The sequence below is a fragment of the Taeniopygia guttata genome, chromosome 1, assembly GCF_048771995.1.
Source record: "Taeniopygia guttata chromosome 1, bTaeGut7.mat, whole genome shotgun sequence".
Taxonomy (NCBI): Eukaryota; Metazoa; Chordata; class Aves; order Passeriformes; family Estrildidae; genus Taeniopygia; species Taeniopygia guttata.
The window spans coordinates 28,192,280-28,205,618 of record NC_133024.1 but is presented as its reverse complement, the minus strand read 5'-3'; the positions used below and the strand labels follow the sequence as shown (position 1 = coordinate 28,205,618).

General features: G+C 50.0%; 1 protein-coding gene across 1 annotated transcript; it reads right to left on the bottom strand.

The window, feature by feature from the left end:
• Positions 1-6,522: 6,522 nt before the first annotated feature.
• Positions 6,523-13,037, bottom strand: LAG3 (lymphocyte activating 3). Its single transcript, XM_032747131.3, has 9 exons — positions 12,946-13,037; positions 12,439-12,553; positions 12,039-12,210; positions 11,634-11,860; positions 11,116-11,373; positions 10,651-10,944; positions 10,044-10,334; positions 9,647-9,762; positions 6,523-7,129 (listed from the first exon to the last, which is right to left on the bottom strand). Exons 2-9 carry the CDS (start codon positions 12,491-12,493, stop codon positions 7,022-7,024), a joined length of 1,521 nt encoding a protein of 506 aa, XP_032603022.3. The 5' UTR covers positions 12,494-12,553; positions 12,946-13,037; the 3' UTR covers positions 6,523-7,021.
• Between the last annotated feature and the right edge of the window lie 302 nt (positions 13,038-13,339).

The following is a 13,339-nucleotide window of genomic DNA, read 5'->3' as shown; positions in this document are numbered from 1 at the left end:
ACTCTGCCAGTGTCCAGAACTTGGGAAAGCCCTTTTCTGAGACACAGCTCTCTGGCAAGGACCTGACATATCACATCAGCATTCTCAAAACTCTCTCACATGTGTCAAACAGAAATGTCCTTTCTGGACCCCAGCTGCCAGGGAAGGGATGTCCTGGGAAAAAAAAAAAAACAATATTAAGAAAACTCAGGTAGGGATTGTAAGGTTTTGGCATCTCAGTGCTTGGGGATCTGAGGCACTGAGCTGATGCTTCAGTTTGCACAGATTCTGGCTCACGTTTTGTCTCCCCAGCATGCTGTAACGCAGAAATATTGGCTTGTTTTTAAACAGTTGGTTTATGCCACTTTCAAATATCTACCAGAAATAGCATTCCCTGAAGGGGTAAAGCTTGCAAAATGCACTTGAACTTGCTGCAGAGCTGCAAGGAGAAGCAGGGCTGTCGGTCTGAGGTGACAAAGCCACACAGGCACGTCACATTGTGAGAGTGTCTCTTCTGGACCCACTGTCACCCTAGGGTGGGGATCCATCTCTTGGTGCTGCTGCAGTTGTGCAGTGAACAGGTGCCTCTGGGACCAAGGGTCACAGCGTGCAGTGACGTGTCTGTATCACTTTCATCCAAGCATCTCAAAGCACTTTGCAAGCATTAATTAAACATCAGAATCCAGAAGGGATGAATAATATTAGCCAGTCAGTCTCTCTTCTGAATGTAATATTCCTCATAAATATTTAACTGGTTTTTAGGTTCTTTGCAAGTCTGCTTCTCACCTCGCTGGGGCAGTTGCTGTACTGCACCCCTGGGGAAAGGGGGCTCATCCAGCATCACACAGTGACCCCACGGCACAGCGAGAACAGCCTGAGCACTGCACATGGCTCTCCCCCCACAAATCGGTGGCTGTCATCTTTCCCTGCTCTATCCTCTGCAGAGACACTCTGCGCTGTCTCTCTTTGCTCTAATCCCATCACCAGCAATATTTTTGCAAGCTCGTGTTGGAGAGTAACAGATCCTCTCAGTGGAGAGAAGAAGCTTCCAGGCTGTGCTGGGTGATGGTCACAGTCTGCAGAGACTCTGAGTGCCCCCAAGGAAGAGAGAGATAAAGGGAGAAAAGGGCCTCAGAAATCAGATGTTGAGAAAGACCTTTTGACTGGCTTCACTGGAAAGCCAAGATGCCTCCAGAGATCATCTCCTTAGAACCAAGGTCCCTGCACATCAGTGGGGGCTCTCAGTGTGCCTCTGTAGACTGATAGTTGAAAGATACCCAGATATGTTGGAAAATTAGTGATTGCTCAAGTGGTATTGGAGAGAAGGAAGGACAAGTGTTTGATGCAGCATAAAAAACAGATCTTCAGGCACCTGCCTAGCAGCAGCTTCAAAGGCCAGGAGCGTTCTCTTTGCAACAGAATAGCTGACACCTGGTGAGCCTCTTGAGAGGCATTTCTGATGCCTGATGTGGGAGCTAGAAACAACAAGCTGAGGGGGCTGCTGAGGGGGCCCAGTGATTTGCCCCAGCACATCTGTGTTCCTCAGAAATGGGGAAAAATGGGGAGAGATACCTCTCTGCAGGAACTTGGAAGCCTGAACTGGGAAGAAAGGGCTCTCTAAGCAGATATCATAAAGGTTCATTTGCTGATCACAGTGGAAAATCAGGAACCCTCCAGAGAGGTTCTTCATGAGCAAGGGGTCCCTTGTATTTAGTCAGGAGGGGTGGAGCCTGATGGAGCAAGAGTGGCCAGGTGTGCTGGGAAATCAGGGACTGCTTGGAGGGCACTGGGCAGAGGAATCAAGAATCACTACTTGCAGAAGTGTGTCACCAAAAGTGACAGGGGCTAAAGCAAGCTTAACCAAAACCAATGCCGTGTTAAGGACATGTGAGAAATGCAACAGGCTGGAGGGAGATGCCTGGGGGAGTTTTTAGGGTCCTGTATAGGGCGCGTATTGCTTTACTATCTCGCTGTTAGTGGCCTTGGCAAAAGCAGGGGGGAGAAGCTGGTAACAAAATTGTTTGGGTGCACAGCCGGAGGTGTTTGATCAGCGCAGAATCCCGCTGCACGGTGCACTAGATGGCGGCATTGGCTCGGCACAAGGAGCTGGGAGGGACACAGAGGCTTCCACAGAGTGTTGGAAGCAACCTGAAAGATCCAGCCCGACATCCTGCCGTGGGCAGCAACACCTTCCCATAGACCGGGATCCAACCTGCCCTTGGACTCTGCCAGGGATGGGGCACCCACAGCTTCCCTGGGCAACCTGTGCCAGTGCCTCACCACCCTTACGGTGAAGAATTTCTTCCTAACAGCTAATTTAGGGTTTTTGAAGGGCTGGGGAGTGCCTGAGCAGAGGGTCCTAACTGAGCTCCTGACAGCCCCCAAAGCTTGTTAGGGATTTTGCTGGTGTGTCCTCCTTGGTCCATTTCATATACCAAAAGGGGGAGTGCTGACCTGGTGACAAGACACAAAGTGCTTGTAAGAGAAGAGGAACCTCAGTAAGAATGAGAATTACTAAATCCTTGCAAAATCTGCCCTTGTGTGTGACTTTCTGTGTTTCTGGGCACAGTGTCCTGTGTCCTCCTGCCACGAGACCCCCTGAGACCCATCCGTTCAGGTGGGAGGGATGCCCTTTTCAGAGATTTTGGAGGGAGTGGCATTGAACGGCAGGCCAGCGGGATGGAAACCCAGGGGAGAAACTCCTAAGCCTGATGGAATCCACAACTATGAAAAGATTGTCCCAATGCTTTGGAACTTAGTGGGAGGCACAAGATGCACTACCCACAACAACAACATTCCCATAAGGAGCTTGGTTTGATGGTTTTGCCTTCAGAAGGCAAAAGTAAAACCCTGCATAGTTTGGGTTTATTCACCAAAGTGTTGAAACAACAGAAGAAGAGTACTAAGTTGTGGGATTTTTTGCAGGATTGGTGCTGATATCGTTCCCATAAATTTGACAAGCACATATAAAACTCAGTGTGACTTTGTAGCCTACATAATTTGACATCTGGTTTTAATGTTTCATTGTTTATAAAAGGCTGTGCAGAATGCACCAAGACCACAATAAATCTATTTTTCTTGTTGCTCTTTTGTCAGATTATGCTATTTGCTAGCACTTAGCCTCTCACTGTAAATCCCTCAGAAGTCTGGGTTGCAGAACATCTGGACCTTGTTATGATTTTTTCTAATGATGCTGATCTTTCTTACAAAAAAAAAGATCAGTTTGGGATTATAGGTTGTCTTCCTATTCCTTTCAGAGGAGTCTTACACAAAGGAATTTGCATGTATAACACTTTCTTTGCATCCCTTAAGCCCTCCTCTCTGCTAAAAGGGAATGCACTGGATTTCCTGTGTTTTTTTAAAGTTTCCACCCACTGTGCAGTGAGTTTTCATGGCAAGGTCGAGATAGCTGGGGAGCAGCAGAGCTGGCTTCTGTGAGAAGCTGCCAGAAGCTTCCCCCATGTCTGATACAGCCAATGCCAGCTGGCTCCAAGACACTGATGGCCAAGGCTGAGCCATCACTGATGGTGGTAGAACCTCTGACTACGTGGTTAAGCGGGATGAAAAAAGCATGAACTGCAGCCAGAGAGAGGAGTGAGGATACATGGTAGGAGCAGCCCTGCAGTCAGTGGAGAAGGAAGGGCAGGAGGTGCTCCAGGTGCAGGTTCCCCTGCAGCCCCATGGTGAGGCAGGATACCCTCCTGCAGCCCACAGAAGTCCATGGGGGAGCAGAAATCCACCTGCAGCCCATGGAGGACCCCAGAACACGTGGATGCCTCATGGAGGCTGTGACCCCATGGGAAGCCCATGCTGGAGCAGAGTCCTGGTAGGACTTGTGGCCCCTTGGAGAGAGAAGCCCACACTGGAGCAGGTTTGCTGTTGGGACTGGTGATCCCAGAAGGGACCCATGCTGGAGCAGTTTGTGAAAAATGCAGCCTATGGGATGGACTCAAATTTGAGACGTTCATGGAGGACTCTCTCCTGTGGGAGACACCCCACATCGGAGCAGGGGAGAGTGAGGAGTCCTTCCCCTGAGGGGGAAGGAGTGGCAGAGATAACACCTGATGAAATGACTGCAACCCCCATTCTCTGTCCCCCTGTGCTGCTGTGGGGAAGAAGGTAGAGAAAATTGGGAGTGAAGTTAAGCCTTAGAAGAATGGAGTGATGGGATTGAGGTCTTTTATGATATGAGTTTCTTTTCTCAATATTCTGCTTTGATTTGATTTGATTGGTAATAAATTAAAATAATTTCCCTGCGGAGAGTCTGTTTTGATGTGATGGTAATCAGTGAGAAATCTCTCCCTGCCCTTATCTGGACCAACGAGCCTCTTGTTATACTTTCTGTCTCCCATTCAGCTAGAGAAAAGAGTGATGCACCCAACTGGGGTCAAATTACCACATTCTGACATGCTGAAAATATTTATCTGAGTTTTGCACGTGTAGCTGTATCCTTATAGAAAAGCATCAGGTCTTTTTCCTTCATCTGTCATTTGCTTTATCACCTGTTTCTATTTATTGACTCCACTTGAAACAGGTTTCCAGATCTGTTTACTTTATTGTACAGACTCTTGGTCCTTCCACCTCAACTCTACTGACTTGCCTTGTGCCATCTTGATTTGGAAATATTTTCCTATATATAGGAATAGTTTCTAGGAAGGAAAATCTAAACTGCATAAACACTTCCAGGCTTTTGCTCACTGTAACTGCACCATGCCAGGATTCTGCCTATCATGACAGGCTCAGAGAACAGCTGGGTACAAGCTCAGTGTTGTTGAACTTCTTTCAGAGGAGCAGACAAAACACCAGAGGGCTGGATGGGATGCAGAGAAAGGCTCTGTGTCTCCATGTAAACCAGCACTGCTCCCCTGCTGGGCTGCTGCCTCCTCTTCCAGAGCACAGGGCCCAAGCAGAGCTCTCCATGCACAGAGATGGACCTGTGCAAACTGTCAGAGAGAACGTCCCAAAATCTGGGATTTGCACCTGAAAGACAGTGAGTCAGGAGGGGATGGGGAGATAAAAAAAGGGGATGTGACAAAACATGGTAAAATAATGGCCATCCAAGGCATGATAGATTTGGGAGTCCCTCTTTTCCTAGCCTTTGTGATGGGAGGAAAGAAAATGGTGACAGTGGAAAGCTTTTAATTCAAAACTGAGAGAGGAACCATTTTCACACAGTGAAATCCAAGGACTGATTGCCAGAGGAAGTCAGAGAGTACAAGGAAACAAGGAGGTTTAAAGACAGACCAGGCACACATCTGAGCAATGAGAACATCCCAGGCGGGTAACAGGCAGTGCTGAAAGTGTTACCCACAGGAGGAAAGAGCATCCCATTGTGTGTGAGAAGAGAGAGCAAACCAATGTCAGGCACTGAGAGAATATTATGTGATCCTGATAGATATTGGATTGCCCCTCAGCCCATGAGGGTTAACCAGCCTTTTCTCTACCTCCAAAGCATCTGGCAGAGAGAGGTGATTGAGCTAGACACATCACTCCCACCTGAAAAAAAATAGCAGCAATATCATTTGCTTAGGAAGATGCTGGTACCAGACTGGACTGTCTTGCCTTATGTTGGTTCTGCTCCAGGGTCTGCCTGAAACTGCATGGGATGGTTGAAGCAGACAAGTCTACCTCGCAGCTCTGCTGCACTTCTCTAGGATTCAGTGGAGAAAGGGGTATCATTTGCAGTAAAATACACAGATAGCTGGGTAGCTAAAGAGCTGTGGAGTCCAGACATGCCCCCTGGAGTGGGCTAGTTGTGACTTTTGGGTGTTGCTGCGCTACCTGCAGTCTAAGGATATCTGAGTGCATTCACTACCTGAGTGCCTGAACCTTTTGGGGAGAGAAGGTGGGAGCCACACAGTAAGAAGGTGTGTTCATGTACCTGCTGAAATAACAAAAACCTGTTCTGGCTGTGGTGACTTTCTCTCAAGTCAAGAGAATCTTCCATCCTGATCACGGAGCAGCCTCAGCATGGGGAGAAATCACCCACGTGGCTCTCATTACTAAGTGTTTCTTCTGGGGTTGCATTCAATGGCTGTTCAAGAGCAGCGCCACAGTCCTCCATGGCTGTTCACAGGGGACGTGAAGAGCATTCTCTGACTGCATGAAACCTAAACACATTGAAGGTCTTGAGTGGTAGGGCCTGGCAGACTCATGCTTACATTTCTAAGTACAGCCTTAGCAGGAAGAGAGTGACAAAGAGCCATAATGCCACTTGTAGATCTTTCAGGAGCATGTGAGGACTAAATGAATAAATGAATGAATGAAAAAGGACAGTCAGATGGGAGGAAAAAAGAAAAGGAGGCTCTGAAATGCAGCAAAAAGGAGAGACTGAACCTGTGATTCTTCCTTCTCTAGTGGCATTTAATTTCCCCTTCCCCACTGTGAAAATGTCAGAAACGAACAGGCAGCTTCAGTAAAACAGAACTGAAAGAGAAAGCGAAGGCAGCAAAAGCCTTAGAAATGGCTTCACACAGGCAGAGGTACACCTGGCTCTGTCAAACAGGCACGCTCCCCCACAAGCACACACAGGGGTCAGAGGGGTTTTTCATTGCATCAATTTATTTTAAGTTCTAAAATTAGTTTCTAATAAGTTAAAATGCTCAAAATGTGCAACAGGGCAGGTAGCTGGGCAATGCAGGGAGCGGGCGAGGAGAAGAGAGTAAGCATGGGGGGAAAAACATTGTCAGAACTGCAGGGGAGATGGATTCCAGCCATGTCCTGCATCCAAGTGTTCCAGCAGAGAAAGCCTGAGAGAGAGGCCATGAAGGAGGGGCAAGGAGTGGGACAGAGATGTGGCACTGAAGCAGGCAGTAGCTACTGGCTCAAAAACTCCCAATAGCTCCAAGGCATCTCTGCTGCTGGCCACTTGACTGCAGTGCTGAGTCTGCCCTGCCCAGCCCCTCTGCAGGGACAGAGCTCCCAAGGTCCCCTGCATTGCTCATGCCATCCCTAGCCCCTCCTGCATGGTGCCCATCTCTCTCTGCATGGCACACAGAGTTTCATCCTCCCATGCAGACCAGCCCTGGTGCCCCTGCTTCCATCAGCACTCCGTTTGCTGGGTCTTCCCTTTCTGCTTTTCCTCCATGGGCTTCCATGGCACGTTGACTGCAAACATCCCTTCCAGTGCTGGGAAAGCAGGAGTCCGTGCCTGAAAGCGAAGCGAGAGGCTACGTCAGACATGGGAGAGAGACTGAATGGCACGAGTCTGGGCTTCTCCCTGCCATGGAAAACAGTCCCACTGCTTGCAACCAGAAGGCTCCCATTCCTTCCCAGAGCCAGGGAAAAAAGATACTCTCTGAGACATGCAATTTCTTCTCGGGGAAGCTGGCTCAGCACGATCCTCCTTGGTGTCATGGGCATAAGGAATAACAAAGACAGGACATGGCTAAGGGAGAGCGAAGACTGATCTGGACAATGGTCAGGCCACTGACAAATGGTCAGGTTTGAGGGTATGTCAGATTGGAGAGGTAATAAAGGCATGAAGGCTTGTGTAAAATGAGATAAGAACAAATTAAAGACAGAACCACTATCACAAGTGACTTTCTAGACAGTGAGAGGGGTAGATCTCAGGGCTCCTGATAGCAGGATAAGGTTACACACAGACAGTACAGCAAGAAGGATGAGATTAGTTAGAGAATGGCATGGTAGGTGTGATCTCAGCTAAGAGGAAGAGACTGGGGTTTGCTGACAGATTTCTGCCAGGCTGAAGGGAAATGAAAAGCACAAGTCTTCAAAGACCAGTCATTGGCACAGAGGGTGTGAAAGTGCTAATGAGTTAGGCAGCTGATAAAGTTGAGGAGCCTCATTTGGAAGAAAGAGGATGAGAATATCACGCAAGACACAGATATTTTAGGAGAAGTCAGCACTACCCTGAGTGACAGGATCAATGAAATGCAACAGTACCAATCAGACATTGATAGGATCAGGGGAGAGGAATAGGAATCCCTAATGTGTGGGCAACAGCCCATCGGGTGTGCAGGATACACCACGGGCAGCATCCAGTTTCCAGCCAGCGCAGGGACAGCAAATGCAGTCTCAGAGGATGCCAGCAGAGAGAGAGAGAGAACCAGAGAAGGAAGAGCTGATATCTCTGCTCCAGGCACCACCTCATCTGCACTCGGAGGGAGGACGAGCCCAGCAGGGAGCCTGTGCAGAGAAGGGTGTGAATCACAGAATCAGAGGGTGGTTGGGGTTGGAAGGACCTTTGGAGATGATCCAGTCCTGCTCAAGCAGGGCTATCCAGAGCTGGGCAAGGAGCACCCATGGATAGAGGAGCTGTGCTGCCACACAGGAGCCTGGCTTGCTCAGCACAGCAGGGCCATGGGGCTATATGCAAATGCTTTGGGGTGGTGAATACCCTGAGGTGGTGAATATCCTGGGGTGCTGAGTATCCTGGTGGGATGAGAGCTGTGCTGAGCAAACAGCTGGACACCCATTTCCTGCTAGCTGAGGCTTTACTGGTATACTTTCAAGGGGTTCCAGTCCAAGGTTTTGGGCCAGAAAGGTTGGTTCTGATCATCTTGCCCTGGACTTGCACACTTTAGAGAGTCTCACAGAAAGTGTAGACTTCTGCCTCATATTATCCTTTACCATCAGTGCTGATTAAGGACGGATGACGAAGAACCTGTCACGAGCTGCTCTTGCACTACCCACAGTGGTTTTTTAAAAATTTCCACCTTGCTTCTTTTGTGATGCTGCCTGCCTTCAGTCTCCAGCCACTGGGACTTGCTAAGACTTTTCATCAATTTTGTCACATCCCTCATCTTCAGCTCGAGGCAGTTTCAAGGCTCCCAGCTCTTTCACCAGGGTAAGCTCTTCCAAACTTACCTCGCTCTGATCGCCCAGCCCCTTCCCCCCTAGAATTGTCATCATGGGCCCTTTCCATGAGGCTAAGTAGGAGGCAGCTGCATCACAGCTACTCCCAAAAGGTGGCCCTTGTCTGCAAAAGGAAACCCTGAAGGATGATTTTGCCATGTTACTAATTTGCAGAGCAATAATATGAAAATTTCAGAGAAAGAGTCTGACTTTTTTGCACAGTTTTTTCCAGTGACGTGCTGGGGAAGGATTAGTCCTGGTCTGGTCTTGAGGGATCATAAAGGCAAGGTACAAGGCAGAGTTTTCAGAGGACAAAATACTGGAACAAGCTGAGCAAATAAAGAGCATTAAGTTGCCAGAAGCTGAGAGCTGAGGTGTGAGGGCTGAGCCAGAAACAACAGCCCTGCATCAATATTGGTGTCAGGGCACCAGCAGGCATTGATACAAAACAGGAGATGGTCACATTAAACCATCCAGCTAAAGAAAGAGAGAGAGGACATCTACAAAAGCCTGGCAATTAGCCCTCCTCTACTACAGCATGGCTTGATCTCTGGAGGAATCAACATGAAGCTTTTCAAAGCTGTGATTGTACCTTAGGAGGTTTTCTTCCTTCTCTGAGGTGTCTGACCTGCCCCTGAGGAATGCTGTGGTTAGCCAGACCTGCCCATGCCCAGGGTACAATGTGCCAATGCCACAGCTTTCCCTGCGTGTCCATGACACCGTCAGCAGCTCCAGCCCCATACCTCCTCTGGCCACTGTGTCCCAGGACCTTTCACTGCTGTCTCTGGAGTAATCTGGGGAAGGTCAAATAAGGGTGAGAAATAACAGAAATGGGGTGATGGACACTTACCCTTTTTTGTAGGGCCAGAGCCACAACACAAACAGCAAGCAGGAAGAAGAGGGTGACTGTGAGCCCAAAAGTAATCTGCCCACTTAAGACAGGGGGAATGATGGAGACCTGGGCACCTGTGAGGAGGAAGCACAGTTAGGAAGGAAGGGATGGGTGATTTTGCATGGAGGAAAGGATGGGACTGCACAGCAACAGGCATAATAGGAAAGAGGTAGGTGGGGAACTGGAAGGAGCAGCATGAGGAAGTGGTGAAAGCTAAGAGGGGATGACAAGAAGATGGGATTCAAGTGGTCCAAGGTGAGAAGGACAGGATGAGGCTGAGCGAGGAAAGGGCACCAAAGAGCTAAGTAGGGTGAGGAAAAGAAGAGGTTGTTTGCAGACCCATGGAGGACAGTACCTGTGATCTGCAGGTCATACTCCACTGCCCCCAGTCTGCCTTCTGGGCCATGCACACTGCATTCCCAGGTGCCCGTGTCCTTTTGTGACACTTGGGGTATTTCCAAGGCAGGTCCCATCCGGGAACCGTGGCCCTCCAAGCTCCGGGGAGTAGCCACAGCCAGCTTGCTCTTAGTGGGGGCTGAGCCAAGGTGTGTCCACTGGAAACGCTCGTGTCCCTGGGAGTGCGTGAGGCTGCAGATGAGCAGCAAACGATTCCCCTCAGACACTGGTCCTTGGATGCTTGGAGTCACTGCGGCAAAGGGGAAAAAGTGACCTCAGGAGAGCCTACAGGCATGTCCACATCACTTCCTTGTCCATTCTTCTTCTATCGCATCTTTTCTTTGTTACTCCCTCTAAATTATTTTCTTTGTCTTTCTCATTCTTAAGAGGAATAATCAAGTCACCCAGGAAAGCCCCTGATTCCAACAGAGTCCAGTGCAGTGCAATGCCCTGAATAGAGATCTTGTTTCCTGCCCCAGAGTGGGAACCCATGACCAGGAGCTACCCATTGCACAGCTATGTGGGGATGTTTATCTGCAGTGAGGGACCCCAGTCTCTCCTCTCACCTGTAAGCACGGCCAAGGTCACGTTCCTGCTGATTGTCCTGTGACCCACAGAGACGGCACAGCAGTACTGCCCTGCCTCACCCGGCCCCACCGTGGGGAGATGCAGGGGGAAGCTTCTGCTGCTCAGATTCTGGGAGATGTCCCTGTCTTCCAAATGTCCTCCTGCGAGGTGGCTCCAGTGGGCTGCCACCACACTCATCCCAAAGGCTCTGGGCAGGTAGCTCAGACTGCACGGTAGATCGGCTGCAGTGCCAGCTGCTGCATAGACCACAGGGTTGGTTGGGCCATCAAAACCTGAGCCAGGGAAAGAAGACAATGTGGAGTGGTGCCTGGAAAGAGCTCCTCAGGGAGATGACTGACCTGGGAAGTGGGGGCAAGTGGGAGCTGGAGCCATCAGGGTTAGTCAGTCACATCAAAAGGATCAGGTTTGGGATGCTGGGGTATCAACACAGAGGTTGAGCTCACCTAGAATTTGCAGGTTGAATGTGGCAGAAATGATCTCCTTATCAGAGTACCGAAGCTGGCAGCGCCAGGAGCCCGCATCACTCATGGCTGGATGGAGAATGGAAAGAGTCCTGGACATGGAGCAGAAGGTCCTGGAGGTGGGGCCCGGGTGCTCCTTGTGGAACCAGCACGTCTCCACAAGGCTGGCCCGGTGGCTGGAGTTGCAGCTCATCAGGAGCAGCTCACTTTCTATCACAGGACTGGGTGGACTGAGGGTCACTGCAAAAAGAAGGTTGAGGGATGAGCTAAGGTCGTAGGGGAGCTACCAAAGCAGCCCTTTGTGTCTGCACTGTCCTAACTTTATCCCTCAGGCAGCTCTCCCTCCAGAGCTGAGGGCAGACAGCAGGAAACTGCATTTTCCAGTGGGCACTGCCTGTGCTCTCACCTGCCCTGCCAAACACGGCATCCCCACCCTACCCCACCTTTACAACCTCCCCGGTCCTAAAATCAACATTCCCAGGTTTTCCATCCTCTCCTACCTGTGATCACCCCCAGCTCCACGTGGCAGCTGTGCACCTCTGTCTTGTATTTCACCTGTGCCTCGTAGAGCCCAGCGTCCTTGCTGCGGACGGGGACGATCCGCAGGGAGAAATCGCCCTTGCGTAGGGTGGAGTCCTGCAGCGACACCCGGGGCTTCATCAGCTGTGCTGTCTTCTGGAGCCCTGAGTCCCCAACTTCCAGCACCACGTGTGGCTCCTGGTGCACACTGGAGGCAGGAAAAATGAGTGGCTCATGCCAGAGGCAAACACGAGATAAGGGAGGGGACAGGAAGGAGGGAATATGGGGAAGGAGGGAACATGGGGAAAGGAGAAAAGGGGTTCAAAGGGCCTCCAACACCCCCATTCCCCTAGGAAGGACTCGTGTCTCTTTTGGCCCTGGCATACCTTCCCCCATGCCTCTTCCACAGCACAAATATCTTGTCAGGCAGTTTATTTGAGCTCTCCCTCATTTTTCTAGGGCTCAAGTGGCAGGGCAGCACGGCTGAACTCCCCTCTCTGACCCACACTTTCTGCTCCCTGCTGCTCCCTTCCGATAATCCTGGTAGGATGTGGCCAGCTGTAACAAGATGAAGAGTTGAGCAAAGAGAGGGATTCATTATCCCACTCTGGGGTGGGGATGCCATCTTTTCCAGGGTGGGTTAGAAGACAGCATGATATCTGGCCACCTTGTGTGGAGTTGGAAGGGCAGAAATTCTCCCTTCCAGCCTTTCCAGGCATCAAATAACACCCAGACTCAGATTACTGAGCTACTCTGCCCCCCTCCAATGTGTTCAGCCCCTCTTACCAGTGAAAGGCAGCAGAGTGAAGATGAGGAACAGCACCAGGGACACCGACCTCATGGTGGCATCCAGGAGAGGGGCTGCTTCTCGCTCAGCTCTGTGCTTAAGGAGGTCCCAAAGCTTGAAGAGAGCAGCAAAAATGAAGCATGGGCAAAGAAAGTTGCTAGAATGGGTGGGTGAGCACAGAGGGGTCAGTGGGATGTGCTTGCTCTCATGCTCTCTCTCCCTCTCTCAGATCAAAGCGTTTCCCTAAATGCCTTTATATTGCAGGTGGGCAGCGAGTTTCCTCATATCACTAAGAGGATGCGTCACGACCAAGAAACCAGTATGAGCCCAGGGCACGTGAGGGCAGGGGAGGGAGGGACCAGAGACACTGCTCTGAGCATCTGTTAGTGGAAATTCTTTGGGTCGCTGTTGTTTTTCTTACAAGTTTCGCTTCTATCTAGCCAGTGGAAAAAGTGTAGAAGACACTTCCCAGCAAGTACCCTTCATGTTTTTCTTTCATCTCTTACCTTTTTTGGTTTGATCTTCCCGTCTCTTACAGATTCTCTCTAATTCTTTCAGGGTTTTTGAGAACATGTTGGTCTTTTTTTTTTCTGCTGTTCTTTCTTTTGTTGGTTTTCTTATTATTGTAATTTCCCTCCCCCTTCTTTAATCTTTCAAATGTGCTGATTTCTTGGCTTTTTCTCATTGGTCAGTTCACAGGCAGCACGAGGAAAGGCTAACTCCATGCTAAGCTCCTGCCAGGACACATGTGACTCATCAATCTAGAGTCCAAGGCTAGTATGGGACACACCTGAGGTGGTCCAAGGAGACAGAGGAGAGCATCCAGAGAGGAAAAATGAACACTGAAAAGAGGGGCTGTGTGCTGTGGCACTCTGAGGAGTGTGAGGGAGGAAGCCTCCT

Excerpts from the sequence above, each read along its gene's own strand:
- LAG3 (XM_032747131.3), bottom strand. The coding sequence starts at position 12,493 with ATGAGGTCGGTGTCCCTGGTGCTGTTCCTCATCTTCACTCTGCTGCCT. Across the intron at positions 11,374-11,633 it reads GGAGCTGGGGGTGATCACAG|TGACCCTCAGTCCACCCAGT; the intron begins GTAGGAGAGGAT and ends TTCTTTTTGCAG. Across the intron at positions 10,945-11,115 it reads ATTCAACCTGCAAATTCTAG|GTTTTGATGGCCCAACCAAC; the intron begins GTGAGCTCAACC and ends TCCCTGGCTCAG.